This window comes from Chamaea fasciata, unplaced genomic scaffold, assembly GCF_029207755.1.
Source record: "Chamaea fasciata isolate MVZ Bird 193981 ecotype frontalis unplaced genomic scaffold, bChaFas1.0.hap1 SCAF_3, whole genome shotgun sequence".
Classification (NCBI taxonomy): Eukaryota; Metazoa; Chordata; class Aves; order Passeriformes; family Sylviidae; genus Chamaea; species Chamaea fasciata.
In genome coordinates, this window is record NW_027094088.1 from 112827506 (window position 1) to 112846670 (window position 19165).

Sequence of the window (19165 nt, forward strand, 5' to 3'; positions counted from 1 at the left end):
AGGAGGAAAACAGGAGGGCAGGACCTGGAGGCGGAAATACGGGAGAGAAACAAAAGGAGAAGCTTTATCCCCGTGCCCAGGAGCTTCCCAAACCCGGGAATGGAATCCGGGAATCCCGCGTGTCGTGCAAATCCCTGGATTTGCGTTTGGGAGCTTCATTAACGGCCCCCGAAGGCGAAATCCAGGGAATGCCCCTGGCTTCCAGCTCCGGCCCATCCTCAGCCACGCGGGGATGTTTTCCGCCTAAATTTAATTTCGTTTGGATGGAATATTGGGAAGGGATTCTTCCCTGCGGGGGTGGGGCGGGGCTGGGATGGAATTCCCAGGGAATTTGTGGCCGCCCCTGGATTTCTGGAAGCGTCCAAGGAAAGGTTGGAGGGGCTTGGAGCAGCCTGGGATGGTGGAAAGGTGTCCTCGGGTGGGATTAGGGATCTGAAAATTCCCTTCCCACCCAAAGAATTCCGTGATTCCCTCCGTGTGCTGAAGTTTGTTTGCTTTTCATTCCCTCGATATTCCGCCCCCGGCGCCAGCAAAGGCAAGGAGAAGACCAAGGAGCACAAGTAGGTTTGCTCTTCCTCCTCCTCCTCTTCCTCATTCCCACTTTTCCCAGCTGATCCAGGTTGGTTTACTCTTCCTCTTCCTCCTCTTCCTCATTCCCACTTTTCCCGGCTGATCCAGGTTGGTTTGCTCTTCCTCCTTCTCCTCTTCCTCATTCCCACTTTTCCCGGCTGATCCAGGTTGGTTTACTCTTCCTCCTCCTCCTCTTCCTCATTCCCACTTTTCCCGGCTGATCCAGGTTGGTTTACTCTTCCTCTTCCTCCTCTTCCTCATTCCCACTTTTCCCGGCTGATCCAGGTTGGTTTGCTCTTCCTCCTTCTCCTCTTCCTCATTCCCACTTTTCCCGGCTGATCCAGGTTGGTTTGCTCTTCCTCCTCCTCCTCTTCCTCATTCCCACTTTTCCCAGCTGATCCAGGTTGGTTTGCTCTTCCTCCTCCTCCTCTTCCTCATTCCCACTTTTCCCGGCTGATCCAGGTTGGTTTACTCTTCCTCCTCCTCCTCTTCCTCATTCCCACTTTTCCCGGCTGATCCAGGTTGGTTTACTCTTCCTCTTCCTCCTCTTCCTCATTCCCACTTTTCCCGGCTGATCCAGGTTGGTTTGCTCTTCCTCCTTCTCCTCTTCCTCATTCCCACTTTTCCCGGCTGATCCAGGTTGGTTTGCTCTTCCTCCTCCTCCTCTTCCTCATTCCCACTTTTCCCAGCTGATCCAGGTTGGTTTACTCTCCAAAAAAAACCCCAAAAACCCAAGGAATATTTATCCAGCAAAATCTTTGTAGCCTGGCAGCGCCTGAAGGGAATTGAGATGTTTCGAGGGAAGCCTGGATCCGCAGGGATTGGATGGAGGGAGTTTTCCCAGCCTGGACACGGACAAGGTGGGGGAATTCTGGGTGCAGACAGGACTTGGATCCAGCTTTTCTCTGGATATCAGGAAAAGATTCTTCCCCCAGAGCTGGTTGGGCCCAGGAACAGCTCCCCAGGGAATGGCGGCATTCCCAAGGCCTCTAGAGCTTCGGGAGTGCTTGGACAGGGACAGGGACAGGGTGGGATTGCTGGGGTTGGATCAGTGATCCTGGTGGGAATTCCCTTCCCACTCGGGAATTCCGTGATTCCGACAGCTCCTGCGCCCACATTGGGCTGCCAGATTTCTTCAGCTCCCACCTTCCTTTCATTATTCCTTTCATTATTCCTTTCGTTATTCCTTTCATTATTCCTTTCATTATTCCTTTCATTATTCCTTTCATTATTCCTTTCATTATTCCTTTCATTATTCCTTTCATTATTCCTTTCATTATTCCTTTCATTATTCCTTTTATTATTTCTTTTATTCCTTTTATTCCTTTTATTCCCATGGATACCAGACCTGCCTGTTCCCCCAAGATCCAAATCCTCCGGCTCTGCTGGAGCTCAAATTTAATCTCAGCTCCAGGGACTGATCCTGGAATCTTCCCCATCCAGGAGGTCTCTCCTGGCTCCTAATTCCTGGTTTCCGCGCTTTAAGGATCAATCGGTGCCGCATCCTGTGGATGGATCCTCCCAAATAATGGGATAAGGCTGGAGGGATAAAGGAGAAGGAGGAAAACGTCCTCAAGGAGAGGGCAGAGTCAGGAAAAACGGGAAGAGCTCTCCCAGTTCCGTCCTTCCTCCGGGCAGACGGATTGAGGGTTGGGCGTAGGATGGACCCGGCAGTGGGAATCTGTGCCCCCGGAAGAATTCCCGACCGGCGGAATTCCTGCAAGGAAACAGGAATGCTGTTCCCTGCTCCCAGTAGAAGGGCAGTGATTAAAACATCTTTTATTTAGATTCTTTTAATCTTTTATTATCCTTTTATCCGCGGATAATTCACCAGTAACGGGATCTTTAACTGGAATCCGGCCAGTTCCCAACTCCCCGCTGCGGCTCCAGAATCCGCCGGGATCCCGGGGATCCCCACGGATGAAATCCTAAAGGACAAACCCAAGAGGAGCAGCAGCAGGATTTGTGGAACTGGAAATGATCCGTGCTCGATCCCGTATTAGACCCCAGAAATTCCCCGGGAAGAGGCTGGGCGGAGCCTCCGGGGCCTGATACGGATTTAAAATTTTTTAAAATTATTTTTTGATTTAAATTTTGATTTAAACTTTGATTAGACCCCAGAAATTCCATGGGTGGAGCCTCCAGTGCCTAATATGGATTTTAAAAGATTTTAAATTTTTTTAAATTTAAATTTTGATTTAAACTTTGATTAGACCCCAGAAATTCCACGGGGAAGAGGCTGGGCGGAGCCTCCGGTGCCTAATATGGATTTAAAATTTGTTTTAAATTTTTTTTTGGTTTAAATTTTGATTTAAATTTTGATTAGACTCCAGAAATTCCACGGGAAGAGGCTGGATGGAGCCTCCAGCACCTGATAGGGATTTAAGATTTGTTTAATAAAGTTTTTGATTTAAATTTTGATTTAAACTTTGATTAGACCCCAGAAATTCCATGGGTGGAGCCTCCAGTGCCTAATATGGATTCAAAAATTTTTTAAATTTTTTTTAAATTTAAATTTTGATTTAAATTTTGATTTAAATTTTGATTAGACCCCAGAAATTCCACGGGAAGAGGCTGGGCGGAGCCTCCTGTGCCTGACACGGATTTAAAACTTGTTTTTAAAAAAGTTTTTGATTTAAACTTTGATTTAAAATATTTGATTTAAAAATTTTGATTTAAATTCGATTTAACATTTTTTGGTTTAAATTCAATTTAAAAAATTTGATTTAAATTTCGATTTAAAAATTTTTGATTTATGTTCAATCAAAAATGTGATTTAAATTTTGATTTAAAAATTTGATCTAAATTGTGATTTTAAAATTTAGGATTTAAATTTCCATTTAAATAAATTTGGATTTAAATTTCGATTCAAAAAAACTTGGATTTAAATTTCGATTCAAAAAATTTGGATTTAAATTTCGATTTAATAATTTCCTCCCGACTCGGGGACGGCATCGGCCGCCACGACGTTTTCCATCCATCCTCCACCCCCCTCCCGCGGCCCAAAATTTTGCCCTGGGTTCTCCCGGGAAAAAAAAAAAATCGGGAGAAGAGAAGGGCGGGCGTGGGGTTCTCAGGTTCCTTCTCCCGTGAATCCTCATGGAATATTCATCGGGACGGACGGTGTCAGCTCTCCGCCAGCTTCCCACCCCGGAACCATCGGGAACGGCGGCGGAGGGATCGGGGGGAAGATCCCGCAAAGATCTTCTTCCACCTGGAGGGGGCAGATCCCCCAAAATTCCTGCCCCGGGATGGATGTCCCACCGTAGAGGTTCTTCCAGAACTTTCTCCTGAGGGGCCGGGTGAAGGTAGAGGCCGATGGGATTGGGATTGGGATTGGGATTAAGGGGCTGGGCAGGGCTGGCCCAGTTTGGGATCGGGAAAGGGGTTGGGGGAGGATCGGGAAGTTGCTCCGGAATTTTTGGGATGGCTCCGTCTTCATCCTCATCCTGCTCCTTCCCTTCTTCCCATCACCTGCCGAGTGCCACCAAAACCCACCAAAACCCACCAAAACCCACCAAAATCCACCAAAATCCACCAAAACCCACCAAAATCCACCAAAATCCACCAAAATCCACCAAAATCCACCAAAATCCACCAAAATCCGCCGCTTTGGAATTTATTTCTCTTTTTTTCCTCTTATTCCTTTTCTCCCTTCAGTTTTTCCTGGGGTTTTTTTTTGTTGTTGTGGTTTTTTTTGTTTGTTTGTTTGTGGGTTTTTTTTTTCCTTTTTTTCCTCCCTTTATTTTTCCTGCTGCTTTTTCCTGTTTGTTTGGAGAGTTTTTTTCCCGCTTTATTTATTTATTTTTTTTAAATCCCAACAGTTTTCTTCCTCCACGTTTTTCCTTTCCTCTGGTTTTTTTTCCCCATATTTTCTCCCGCTGTTGATTCCTCCTGGGGTTTCTTTCCCAATTTTTTCTTGTTATTTTTCCCTTTTTTTTTTCCTACTTTCCCCCTGTCCTTCCCTCAGCTTTCCCCCCTTTTCTCCCATTTTATTTTCCCTCTATGTTTCTTTCACGTTTTTTTTCTTTTTTTCCCGCCCCCCGCATATTCCTCCTAGGGTTTTTCCCTAAATTTTTCTGGCTTTTCCCTTTTTCTTTTCCATTTCCTTCTCTCATTCCCCTATTTTCCCCCCTTCATTTTTCCGCCCCCCCGTTTTTTCTTCCCAGTTCCCTCCCTCCCCCCAATTTTTCCCCGTTTCTTTCCTTCCCTATTTTCCCCTCCATTTCTTCATTTTTCCTTCTTTCCTTTTCCTTTTCCTTTTCTCTTTTCTCATTTTGCCTTTTTTCCTTTTTTCCTTTTCCCTTCTTTTCCGTTTTTCCCCTTTTTTGTTGCCTTCCCCAATTTTTCTTTATTTTCCCTTTTCCCTCCTTCCCCCCCCTTCTTTTTCCCCCTTTTTCCCCCTTTTTCCCCCTTTTTCCCCCTTTTTCCCCCTTTTTCCCCCTTTTTCCCCCTTTTTCCCCCTTTTTCCCCCTTTTTCCCCCTTTTTCCCCCTTTTTCCCCCTTTTTCTCCCTTTTCTCCCCCTTTTCCCTTTTTTCCCTTTTTCTCCCTTTTCTCCCATTTTCCCCGCCTTTTCCCCCCTCCCCCCCTTTTTCCCTTCTTTTCCCTTCTTTTCCCTTCTTTTCCCTTCTTTTCCCTTCTTTTCCCTTCTTTTCCCTTCTTTTCCCTTCTTTTCCCTTCTTTTCCCTTCTTTTCCCTTCTTTTCCCTTCTTTTCCCTTCTTTTCCCTTCTTTTCCCTTCTTTTCCCTTCTTTTCCCTTCTTTTCCCTTCTTTTCCCTTCTTTTCCCTTCTTTACCCCTTTTATCCCCCTTTCCCCCCCCTTTTTTCCCTCTTCTCCTTTTCCCCCCTTTCTTCTCCTTTTTCTCCCCTTTTTCCTCCTTTCCCCCCCTCTTTTCCCTCTTTTTCTCCTTTTTCTCCCTTTTTTTCCTGCCTTTTCCTCCTTTTTCCCCCTTTTTTCCCTCTTCTCCCCCCTGTTTTCCCTTTCCCCTCCCTTTTTTTCCCTTTTCTTCTCCTTTTTTCCCCTTTTTTCTCCCTCCCCCCCCTTTCTCCTTTCCTTTTTTCCCCCTTCCCCCAGCACCCTCCAAACCCTGTTATTCCCTTCCCAAAGCTCCATTCCCAGTGCCGGGAATCTGCTCCGAGGAGCCGGGATGGGCAGGGGCACAACACCTGGAGCTCTGGATCCCTCTGGATTTTCCCCTCCAATCCACCTCATCCCATGGATTTCCCTGAGGCTTTTTCCCCCCATCTCCAGGTCTTTTAGGGACACACGGAGCCGCTGATCCTGATTCCTTAATCCCATTTTTTTTTCCCCAAAAAACCACCACCATCGTTTTACCCACCGAGGGATCCAAAGCATCCCTGGTGTCTGCGGATTTGGCAGGAACCCCAGAAATTCCCGGGATAGGGATTTTTATCCCTGAGTATCCACCAGCAAAAGGCAGCTCTGGGGCTGGAGGGAATTTTTTTTTCCCCTCTCTCCATTTTTTAAGGATGTACTGGGAAAAGAAAGGAACACAATCCAACCAAACCGGGAGGTGTGGCTGGAAAAGGGATCTGGGAGCAGAATTCCAGAGCCCGAGCCGTGATTCCAACGTTTCCTCACTAAATAAATAGGATTGAAACCAGCTCCAAAGGGTCCCATCCCCTGGGCGGGATTTCCTGGTGGGATTTCAGACACGGAATCCTCGTCCGCACTTTTCCTCCTCCCATCCATGGAAAAACCGCACCGCCGCGGAGCGTCCTGGGAATAAATCACAGCTCCCAGAGGCCGGAGCGCTGCTTTAGTCCCAGGTTTAAATAATTCCTGGATCTTATCCCAGTTGGATTCCCCTCCCTCAGACCGGTTGATTTCCCATTTTCCTTAATTTTCTGCTTTAGTCCCAGGTTTAAATAATTCCTGGATCTTATCCCAGTTGGATTCCCCTCCCTCAGACCGGTTGATTTCCCATTTTCCCTCATTTTCTTCCCGCTTGCTCCTGGCCTGCAGACTCCTGGGGGTTGTTTCCAACCAGGCTGGCCGCAATTCCAGGATTTTCTTTGGAATTTTTTTTCCCAAAGGGTAAAGATTTTACCCTTTGGCCCCATCCAGAGGTTGGGACCGGGAAAGCCCACAGGTTCCATGTGGTTTCCTTGCGGGCAGCGCATCCCAATCCTGCAGGATCCAGGAGCTCTGGATCCTCTGGATCCCCTGGCCTGGCAGACAGAGGCAGGTGAGGTCCCAGCTGGAGATTAGGTTTGGGTTGGAGATGAAGAAAAATCCAGACTTTTTCTCCTGGTTGGAGGTGAGGTCTTGGCCAGACGTGAGGTCCTGGCTGGAGATTCGATTTGGTTTGGAGGTGAAGGAAAATCCAGGTTGGAGGTGACTTTTTGTCCTGGCTGGAGGTGAGGTCCTGGCTGGAGGTGAGACCCTGGCTGGAGGTGAGGTCCTGGTTGGAGGTGAGACCCTGGCTGGAGGTGAGACCCTGGCTGGAGGTGAGACCCTGGCTGGAGGTGAGACCCTGGCTGGAGGTGAGACCCTGGCTGGAGGTGAGACCCTGGCTGGAGGTGAGGTCCTGGCTGGAGGTGAGATCCCGGTTAGACGTGAGGTCCTGGCTGGATTTGAGTTCCTGGCTAAGATGAGGTCCCAACTGAAAATGGTGTTCATTTTGGAGATGAGGTCCAAACAGGAGATGACAAAAGGTCCATCCTGGAGGTGACATGAGGTCCAAGCAGGAGGTGAGATTAGGGCTGAAGGGCAGGTGAGGTCCTGGTTGGAAGTTAAATCCAGGTTGGAGGTGAGTTCCTGGCTGGAGGTGAGGTCCTGTTTGGAGGTGAGATTTGGGTTGGAGGTGAGGAAAAGTCCAGGTTGGAGGTGACTTTTTGTCCTGGCCAGAGGTGAGGTCCTGGCTGGAGGTGAGGTCCCAACTGGAGATTAGATTTGGTTGGAGGTAAGGTCCTGGCTAGAGTTGGTCCTGGCTGGAGGTGAGGTCAAGTCCTGGCTGGAGATAAGATTTGGATTGGAGATGAGGAAAGGTCCAGTTTGGAGGTGACTTTTTGTCCCGGCTGGAGGTGAGGTCCTGGCTGGAGATTAGATTTGGGCTGGAGATGAAGAAAAACCCAGACTTTTTCTCCTGCCTGGAGGTGAGGTCCTGGCTCGAGATTAGATTTTGTCGGAAGTGAGAAAAAGTCCAGGTTGGAGGTGACTTTTTGTCCTGGTCAGAGGTGAGTTCCTGGCTGGAGGTGAGGTCTGAGCTGGAGCTTAAATTTGGGTTGGAGATGAGGAAAAGTCCAGGTTGGAGGTGACTTTTTGTCCTGGCCAGAGGTGAGGTCCTGGCTGGAGGTGAGGTCTTGGCTGGAGATTAAATTTGGGTTGGAGATGAGGAAAAGTCCAGGTTGGAGGTGACTTCTTGTCCTGGTCAGAGGTGAGGTCCTTGCTGGAGATTAGATTTGGGTTAGAGATGAAGAAAAGTCCAGACTTTTTCTCCTGCCTGGAGGTGAGGTCCTGGCCGGAGTTGAGGTCCTGGCTGGAAGTGAAATCCAGGTTGGAGGTGAGGTCCTGGTTGGGAGATTAGATTTTGTTGGAGGTGAGGTCCTGGCCGGAGGTGAGGTCCTGGCTGGAGATTAGATTTGGGTTGGAGGTGAGGAAAAGTCCAGGTTGGAGGTGAGGTCCAGGCCGGAGTTGAGGAAAGGTCCAGCCTGCAGGAGAGGTGTGATCCTGGCTGGAGCTCGGGTCCCCTCGTTACTTCCAAGAACATCTCCAGCAAACCTTCACACGTTCCTGCGCTTCCAGTGGTGGGAATTCTCCAATTAAAAACATTCCCCTTTCATGGCTGGGGGAGTGTTTGGGTGTCTGGATTTGGGGGTGTTTGAATTTTGGGGTTTTTGAGTTTTGGGGTGTCTGGATTTTGGGATGTTTTGGTTTCAGTGGTTTCATTTTGTGGTGTCTTGGAAAGAAATTCCACGAAATTCTGGAAAATCCCCAAATTCGGGAAAATTCCAAAATTTGGGTGCCTGAATTTTGGGGTGTCTGAGTTTTAGGGGATCTGAATTTTGGGGTGTTTGAATTTTGGGGCATTTCATTTTCAGCCATTTCATTTTGTGGTGTCTTGGAAAGAAATTCCATGAACTTTGGGAAAATCCCCAAATTCGGGAAAATTCCAAAATTTGGCTGTTTGATTTTTGGGGTGTCTGGATTTGGGGGTGTCTGGAGTTTGGGGTGTCTGGATTTTGGGGTGTTTGAATTTTGAGGCATTTCATTTTCAGTAGTTTAATTTTCCAGTGTCTTGGAAAGAAATCCCATGAATTTAGGGAAAATTCCAGAACTCAGGAAAACTGCAAAATTTGGGTGTCTGAATTTTGGGGAGTCTGTATTTTGGGGAGTCTGAATTTTGGGGTGTCTGAATTTTGAGGCGTTTCATTTTCAGTCATTTCTTTTTGTAGCATCTTGGAAAGAAATTCCATGAACTTCGGGAAAATCCCCAAATTCGGGAAAATTCCAAAATTTGGCTGTTTGAATTTTGGGGTGTCTGGATTTGGGAGTGCCTGAGTTTTTGGGGTGTCTGAATTTTGGGGAGTCTGAATTTTGTGGCTTATCATTTTTAGTAGTTTCATTTTGAGGTGTCTTGGAAAGAAATTCCATGAGCTTCAGGAAAATTGCAAAATTTGGGCATCTGGATTTTGGGGTGTCTGGATTTTGGGGCAACCGAATTTTGGGGGACCTGAATTTTGGGGTGTTTGAATTTTGAGGCATTTCATTTTCAGTAGTTTAATTTTCCAGTGTCTTGGAAAGAAATCCCATGAATTTAGGGAAAATTCCAGAACTCGGGAAAATTCCAGAACTCAGGAAAATTGCAAAATTTGGGTGTCTGAATTTTGGGGTGTCTGAATTTTGCGGCATTTCATTTTTAGTAGTTTCATTTTCTGGTGTCTTGGAAAGAAATTCCATGAACTTCGGGAAAATTCCAATATTTGGGAAAATTCCAAAATTTGGCTGTTTGAATTTTGGGGTGTCTGGATTTGGGGGTGTCTGAATTTGGGGGTGTCTGGATTTTGCGGCATTTCATTTTTAGTAGTTTCATTTTCTGGTGTCTTGGAAAGAAATTCCACGAGCTGGTGGGGAGAGATGAGGAATGGGAACACAACCGGGACTCCCAGCAGGGACTCCGCTCGCGGGGAGGCAGAGTTATCCCAAACTGAGGCATTCCCAGACCAATAACTAAAAGTGGGATCCAAGATTCCAGGGCTGTGAATTCCACTGCTGTCCTGACTCTGCCTCTGGAATATTTCCTGCTCTGTTTTTCAGCTGACCTTTCCTCTTCTCCTTTTGGATTAAAAAAAAAAAAAACAACCTCCTGCTTCCACCTCCTATGTCCTAAAACCCACTAAAATTCAGTAATTAATGGGAATTTTTATCCTCCCTCTCTCCATCCAGAGCTGGAAAAGGAGTTTTCTCAGCCATGAAGCTCGGAAAGACGCGCCCGTCCAAGGACGAGCATCGGAAACAAGGTACGGCCGCGGAACGGCGGCGGATCCCGGGAATTGCGGCGGTGGGAGAGGAAGAGCTGCCTGCTCCCGGGGTTGGAATTGGAAACCTCTGGAAAGGCGGGTTGGAAACTCATCGCTGTTTCCATTCAGACCCGAGGATCGGTTTTCCGCCGCGAAGAAAAAGCGGGAACGAGCGTTTACAGGGCGGGGAAAAGCCTGGGTTTGGATCGCGGTTCTGGGAAAACTCCTGTTTTCCAGCCGGGTTTGAGGATAGGAAATGGGAATTTTTTTGCCTTGGATGCTGACGTGGAAACCCGGGGGTTCCCCTAAGTAGTGGTTTTATGTTTGCCCTTTTTTATTATCATTTATATTTATAATTGCAATTATAAATTATATTATTTATCATTTTTATTGGAGCTAAATTTAGTGCAGTGGTTTAAATAGAGGGTTTTTTTTTTCTTTGCTCTGAGATAGGATTAGGAGAAAAAGGCAAAGCGGGCTTAAATTTAAAGACGGATTTATTAACAAGCATTAAAGAAAAAGAAGAAAATGAAAAAAATTAAAACGAAACTCTTAAAATACTTTTTTTTTCTTTCGAAGGTGTTTGCTTTTTTATAAATAATATAAAGAGATCAAACGTGATTTTGATTTAGCTTTAGTGTTTTAAAAAAAAAATTATCTTTTATTAGTTCTTTCGGAGAGGAGTTTCTCTTAGAACTTTTACGGAGATTTCTCACCGACAGCATAGGACGGTTTTCTTGTGGGCCTGAACACGATTAAGTCGTGTCACCTTCCTAATTGGTTAATTACGCCATTAACTCCAAAGCAAGTTACTAATTGGCTCTCGCCATCTGCGCTAAACTGGTCCACCCTTGTGGTTAAAGCTTCCGGCAGGAACCTGGGAAAACATCCGGGATGCCGAGGCAGGAACGGAGCAAATGGAAGTGTCTCCACAGGCTGGGTTTATCCATGGAATGCTGACTGTGCGGTGTGGGCCTGGGAGGATCCTGACCCCACCTTTCCCAGGGATTTCCAGCTGTCCCACACCTTTCCCTGGGTTTGGGAGGATGGTGATTCCGACCCTTTGGCCGCTGGATAAGGGATGGCGTGGATGTCCTTGCATTCCCGATATTCCACGGGTGCTTCCCTCCCATCCGGACTCCTTCTTGGGTCAGGACCAACCTGGCCTGGGACGCTTCCAGGGATGGAGCAGCCGCAGCTTCTCTGGGAATTCCTTCCCAAGATCCTTCTCAGCTGGGAATTCCTTCCCAAGATCCCACCCCAAGCTCCCCTTTCCCAGTGGGAATCCCATTCCCTGGCTCCCGGCCCCTCCAGCCCTTTATCCCAAATCCCAGCTCTCCTTTCCCTCTGGAAAAGGCTCTGAGGATTCCCTGGATCCTTCCCTGATCCAGCAGGACATTCCCAGCTCTCCCAGACTGGCTCCAGCGCCCTGGGAGCAGCTCCGTGGTTTCCTCTGGATCATCCTGTGCCGAGGATCCCAGAGCTGGAGGCAGCGATTCCCAGCTCCCGTGACTCCGGCTCAGTCTCAGTCTCCCGGCTGAGTCAAGGAGTCCCTTTTCCCTCAGGAAAGGAACATTCCAGCAATTTCTACCCACAGAAACCCAGGCACGGGGATGTGCCGGTGGGATCTGGGTTCCTCCAGCAGTTTTTCCTCTTGGGGATGATCCGTTTCTCCCGTTTTTTTCACCCTCTCTCTCTTCAAAACCAGGGAATTTGTTGCCTTTGCAACATCTCCTGTGCTCGCCAGGTCTCCAGCTCTTCCTCAAGTGCCGTTTCACCCCCTGAATTCGGGGTGTTGTCGTTATCCCTCGTTTTTTTCCCTTCCCGAAACCCTCCGCAGGGATCCTGCCCGGATGGAATTCCACGTCATCCCTTTGATAACCCCTTTTCCGAGCCGACTGTCCGAGCCCCGACCCGGTCCCCATTGTTTTTGCGTTCCCAACCGAGGCCGAGGGGACGGTGGATTGATTTCTCTTCCCTCAGCCTTTAATTAATTATTCAGGGGTGGAAATTAAAACCGGAGCCATTCCTTTTGTCCCCGTTCCCGCAGACGATCCGGCTGTCCTGGAAACCGAAGACCTGGATGGAAAGGCCATGAGATACGGGGCGGGGCTGGAGCCGGACACCGTCTCGCTGGCCTCTGTCACCGCCGTCACCACCAATGTCTCCAACAAAAGGTGAGATCCGGGCTGGGGGTCGGGCCAGCGGGAGGTGAGGACGGGCGTCCCAAAAAACGTGCCGTGCCTGGCACACGGGAATGTTGGAAGTCGTCCCACAGAGCCAGTGGGCTGTTTTATCAACTTTCAATATGTTTTTATATTTTTAATATATTATAAATGCATTTTCCATACATTTTCCATACATTTTCCATACATTTTCCATACATTTTCCATACATTTTCCATACATTTTCCATACACTTTCCATACACTTTCCATACACTTTCCATACACTTTCCATACACTTTCCATACACTTTCCATACATTTTCCATACATTTTCCATACATTTTTCCTACATTTTTCCTACATTTTTCATACATTTAAATATATTTTAATATATTTGAAGTATATTTTTAATTTATTTTTATTATGTTTTAATATATTTCTATATATGTATTTATAATAAATATATAGATATAAAAATAAATGTTAAAAATAATGAATATATAAAAATATATATTTAATATACCTGATAAATATATTTTAATAATACATCATGTATACATTAATATAACATATTATTGATAACTAATATTACCACTCTATCAATATTAACTATTTAAAAATTAATTTTACTATTATTATAATATTAAAAATCATTAACTTGATATATTATTATAAACACATATTGATATGTATAAAAGACATATAATATATTAAATATATTTTAATAAAAATATATAATGGATTAAATATATATTTTTATAGTTTTATATATTTATATATTTAATATATTTAAAAATATTTTTAAATATTTTAATATACTTCTATAAATATTTATAAAAATATAGATTTAAAAATTTGTTAAATATATAGAATATATTATAATATATATTTACTAAATTTAATAAATGTATTTTAATAATACATTGTGTATGTCTTAATATACTATATTATTAATAATTAATAATACATTAATAATTGATATTACCACTATGTCAATAGTAACTCTTTAATACTTAATCCTTGCTATTAATGATAAATTAACAATGATTAAATTAATATATCATTGTAAATACATATTAATATATATAAAATACATAAAACATATAAATATATTTCTATAATATGTTTATAATAGATTAAATATATATTTTTATATATTTTTATACATTTATATATATTTAATATATTTAAACGCATTTTAATATAGTTTGAATATATTTTAATATTTTTTATAAAATACATTAATATATAATATTAATATATAGAAATTTATATTTAATATCGTTAAACATATTTTGATAATACATTGTGTATGCATTAATATATTATTAAAAATTAATAAGCCATTAATAATTAATATTAACACCCTATCAATATTAACTATTTAAAAATTAATTCTTGCTATTAATCATATATTAACAATGATCAAATTAACATATAATTATAAATACATAATAATAGATATAAAATAGACAAAATATATTAAACACATGTTAATAAAATATATATAATAGATTATATATATATATAAATATATATTTAAATATATTTATATGTATTTTATATATTTTTATATTTTTAATATTTTTAATATATTTTTATGAATTAAAGTGTCCCAGGCCAGGTTGGGCTTGGAGCACCCTGGGATGGTGGTGGGCGCCAGGCTCTGGGCGATCTTTAAGGCGCCTTCCTGCCCAAACCATTCCATGAATCCCATGAATCCCATCCGTGGCCTTGACCATTCCCACTAATCCCATGAATCCCATCTGTGGCCGTGACCATTCCCATGAATCCCATGAATCCCATGAATCCCATGAATCCCATGAATCCCATGAATCCCATGAATCCCATGAATCCCATCCATGGCCATGACCATTCCCATGAATCCCATGAATCCCATCCGTGGCCGTGACCATTCCCATGAATCCCATGAATCCCATCCGTGGCCGTGACCATTCCCATGAATCCCATGAATCCCATCTGTGGCCGTGACCATTCCCACTAATCCCATGAATCCCATCCGTGGCCGTGACCATTCCCACGAATCCCACGAATCCCATGAATCCCATGAATCCCATGAATCCCATGAATCCCATCCGTGGCCGTGACCATTCCCATGAATGCCATGAATCCCATCCGTGGCTGTGACCATTCCCATGAATCCCATGTATCCCATCCGTGGCCTTGACCAAGGGTTTCCTTCCGCCTCTCCCCAGGTCCAAGCCGGACATCAGGATGGAGCCGAGTGCTGGGAGGCCCATGGATTACCAGGTGGGTGACACCAACCTGTGTCCTCGGCTTGAGGACACTGCAGGGACCGAGATCCTGGTGGGCCTTGACTCACCGGGCTCGGAACCAGGACATCCCAAGAGCCGGAATTTCACTGGTGGAGCCGTGAACTCGGCATTAAGAATTGGAAAGAAAGAAAGAATTGGAAAGAATGTGCAGGTTGGAAGAGACCTTCAAGATCATCGAGTCCAACCCAGCCCCTAACACCTCGACTAGATCATGGCATCCAGTGCCACATCCAGTTTCTTTTTAAACACATCCAGGGATGGTGACTCCACCACCTCCCCGGGCAGACGATTCCGGTATTTAGTCACTTTTCCCATGAAAAACTTCTTCCTAATATCCAACCTGCATTTCCCTTGACGCAGCTTAAGGCTGCGTCCTCTGGTTCTGTCTGTCTGCTAAGTGGTTGACTGGGCTTGTTGTCCAGCCTGTGAAACCCAGAGAGCCGGAATTAAGCCCGGATTAATTAGGCTCCCTCCTCGAGGCTGTCTCCATGGAATTTCTCCTTGGAGCGACCTGGGATGGCAGGATGTGCCCCTGGACGCGTGGAATACGGAATGGAATGAGCTTTAAGGTCCCTCCCAACTCCGGTCACTCCACAATCCCGTCGTGTCTTCCAGTAGAAGTGAAGCCAATGGGATTGGTCTCCCTGATCCCACGGCTCGGTTAAATCTGTTGGATTTTCCGCGTTATGTGAAGAGCCCACACCCTGGGGCTGGAATAACTGGGATTCCTGGGATGTCCTCCATCCCACACCCTGCCAGCCCCTCCTCACCTGTGTCCCAGGAATTCCCACTGGGAATTCCCCTCTGTTGGAACCCGGGGCACGGTGGATTTCAGGCTGACCCCCAAGAAAACATTGCACTTGACCGGAGGCCGTGGAAAAGGCTCCCAAAATTGAGTGACAGCGCTGGGATTGTGGGTGTGGGGTTTGGATAGAAGGGTGTGATAGCACAGGGTGGAAAACTTAAGAGTTTAAGGGTTTAGAATATAGTAATATATAAAAATTCGGTATTTATATATATGTAAATATTCATAAATACAGTAATATATATATTTATATATATATAATAAATATAAATATATATGTATATATAGAATCGTCCACGATGGAGGATTTAGGGCAGAGGCTGAGTCCTTCTTTTTCACCTTCTTTTTCTTTTTCTTCTTCTCCTCCATGGCTCTGGGTGGTGGTTTGTAATCGGGTAGAAAAATCCGCATTGCGGGCCGGGGGTGGTCGCTTATTGGGTTAAAAATAAAAATAATTTAGGTGCCATTTCTCAGTTGGACAATTTATCCTTAAAAGGCCTTGGAGAGGGAGAGATGGGGGTCATTCTTAGTTTGTGAGCTTGAGGCGCTGTAGAACTCAGTTTGTGAGACTGCAATATAGATTAAACATATGTAAGAATTGATAACATATAAATATATAATACAACATAGATAATATAATAACATAAATATATATAATAGCATAAATTTATATAAGAATTAATATTATAATAATTAATAAGAAGGAATACTGTCTCAAGCATTTAATATATAAATATATAATATAACAAAATATAAATATGCATAAATAATGTAATAACATAAATATATATGATAGTTAATATTTTAAGAATAACAAGAAATACCATCTCAAGTATTTAATATAAAAATATATAACGTAACATAAATAATATAATGGCATAAAATATATAATATAATATAAATAACGTAGTAACATAAATATATATAATTAATAAGAAGAAATACTGTCTCAAGCATTAAATATATAAATATATAGAAATATAAAGATATAAATATATAATATAACATAAATAATATAACATAAACAATATAATAACATTAATAACATTAGTATAGATAATAATTAATATTATAATAATTAATAACAAGAAATACTGTCTCAAGCATTTAATATATAAATATATTATTTAGCATAAATAATATAATAACATAAACATATATTATTATAATATTACAATAATTGATAACAAGAAATACCGTCTCAAGCATTTAATCTCGACCCCGATTGATCAGATTGATCAGATTGATCAAAAAGAAGATAAAACACCAAAGGTCGGAGGTTGGGGTTGGGGAAGCGGGTGAAGGCAGCCTGGAGCTGCTCCCGGGGTGTGGAATTTCGGGAATTCCTCTCCCCCTCCAGGTCAGCGTCACCATCATCGAGGCCCGGCAGCTGGTGGGGCTCAACATGGACCCCGTGGTGTGCGTGGAGGTCGGGGAGGAGAAGAAATACACATCCATGAAGGAATCCACCAACTGTCCCTACTACAACGAGGTGGGATGTTCCGCCCCCAATCCGGCGATTTCTTTCTTACCCGTGGGGTTTTTTGGGGGGTTAAATTCCCATCGGAATGAGGGGAAGTCTCAAACGGCGCGGGAGAAACGAAGCCTTTGCCCTCCGGAGTTTTGAGATCAATGATTCCCAGGTTTTCCAGGAAATCTGGGCTTGCCTTGGCTCCCCACACTCAGTGCGGGGGAGATCGGTGATATTGATTTATTTTTAAAAAATTATGAATATCGATCTAATACCGATGTCCAACTAAGACGGAGACAAAAACTCTCTAGCCGTGTAAAGTTAGAAAGCGTTAACTCCCCAAATACAATCACAAGAACCCTTTTATTTACCCAGATGTTGGATACCCAAAACACAAATGCGTATTCATACCATTCTCCGCTTCGTATGGCAATTAGCTAAAAAAACCAATTAAGCCTGCGTAGTTTTGGGTCGGTGCTCCTTTTCAAGGGGAGGGGGGCTTAAAATGAGGAAGTGGGACGAGTCTTCCTCGCTCTGAGCTTTCTACCTTTTCAATGCAAATGTGACAAATGAGCTCTGGTAGGACTCCCATTTCTCCAGGTGCGTGACTTCCAGTGGGATTCGGGATAGGGGAGTTTCTGCAATTGGGTTTTTTTTTTTCCTATTTATCAGGTTCTCGCTTCTTCATTACAAACCCAGCTGAGCAAAAAACATAAAGTTGACATAAAGCAATCAGTTATTGAGGCCTGGGGAAAGCTAACTCAAATCTGGTTTTCCCTTAACTGACCGCAAACTTTTAATTTTTAACGAACTTTAATTAATTCTTGCAGAGCTTATCTCTAACTAGAAATCTTAACTTCTCTAAAGCCCTTAATTCTTTAAAGTCTACGTCTCAGTATCCCTGCGGTCCCACGCTCAGTGTTGGGATCCCATGGATGCAGGGTTCCCCCGGGCAGACACAGCTTCTCCAGGGTGGTTCTCAATCCCGATGGATCCCACCCCCCCTCACGATCCCTCTTTTCCCCTTCCAGTATTTCGTCTTCGATTTCCACGTCCCCCCCGATGTCATGTTCGACAAGATCATCAAGCTCTCGGTAGGTGACCTCGTCCTTGTCCTTTCTGGCGGGCTTTGGAAAAAAAACCAACCCGTTTTTTGGGACGGATTTAAGGTCCTGGGATGTGAGATTCCCCACAGGAGTTCTCCTCTCCAGACCCTCCATTCCTTTTTTTCTGTTCCAACCTCCATTCCTGGCTCCACGCAGCTCCTGCATTCCCTCTCCCCCTCCATGGGTGACCTCTGGTATTCCAGAGCCGGGTAGAAACCAAACCATGGAATTTATTTATTTGTTTTTCTGTGGAGGAAGAAAGACCTTCCTGAGCCTGCCAGGGGGAAATTCCTGGGGCATCAGAGCTGTTGTGGGAATCCAGGGCTGGGAATGCTGAGAGCAAAGTCGAGATTTCAGTCCACGCAAAACCAGGGAAGGGATGGACAAGATTTCCAGGTTCCCTGGCCAATTAGGGCGCATTAATTAGGATCATCCACATCCATCCCGGAGCACAGATTGGCTGTAGAATTTCTCCCAGTTTTCCTCAAATTCTGAGCATCCCAAAGGCTCTTCCCTCAGTTAAACATCCCAGCGTTTGTTGCTGCAGTGGCCGGAAAAGGGATCTTGCTCCAAAGATGAATTTCTTTGCATTTTTTCGTTCATTCCAAACATAAACTTCCTGGCAATCCCACTAATCAGGAGCTGCCAACCCCACTGTTCATTTTGGTGTCCTTTGGATCCTCCCCAGACCAAGGAAAACTCCTCAGCTCCTTTCCCGCCCAGTACTGAAGACCTCTGGAACGGCTTTGTGGCTCCCAAAAAATTCCTGAGTGGTTTTCCCCTCTTGATTTCCAGGTGATCCACTCCAAGAACCTCCTGCGGAGCGGGACGCTGGTGGGGTCCTTCAAGATGGATGTTGGGACCGTTTACACCCAACCTGGTGCGTGAACGCCGTTTGTAACAATTCCCAGGATTCTGTTTCGTGGGGTAAAATTCCTGGAAAAGGAGTCAGGCAGGGGCTGGCTCCCCTGGAGAATGTTCTCCCAACTCAGTGTAAATATCCGAGATGTAAACAACCCACCTGGAATCTCTCCTAGGTCAGGGAAGGGCACTTGGCACCTCTGGAGAAGGGTTTATATATCCCCCCTGGAATCATGGGATCACGGGAGGGTTTGGGCATGATGGGACTTCAAAGATAATTTAATTCCACCCCTTCCATGGGCAGGGACACTTCCCACCATCTCAGGCTGCTCCAAATCTTGTCCAACCTGGCCTTGGACACTCCCCAGGGATTCTCTGGGAATTCCAGTCCAGCCCCTCCCCACC

At 44.5% G+C, this 19165-nt stretch overlaps 1 protein-coding gene across 1 annotated transcript in view; it reads left to right on the plus strand.

Annotated features, from left to right (window-relative positions):
* The window catches only part of OTOF (otoferlin), a 99540-nt gene that overhangs the window by 27099 nt on the left and 53276 nt on the right, over window positions 1–19165 (plus strand). The window contains exons 3-8 of the mRNA XM_066180163.1: window positions 9981–10054; window positions 12105–12231; window positions 14437–14491; window positions 16683–16814; window positions 17825–17887; window positions 18695–18779. Of these exons, the coding sequence (XP_066036260.1) occupies window positions 9981–10054; window positions 12105–12231; window positions 14437–14491; window positions 16683–16814; window positions 17825–17887; window positions 18695–18779 (536 nt within the window). The remainder of the gene's footprint in view (window positions 1–9980; window positions 10055–12104; window positions 12232–14436; window positions 14492–16682; window positions 16815–17824; window positions 17888–18694; window positions 18780–19165) is intronic.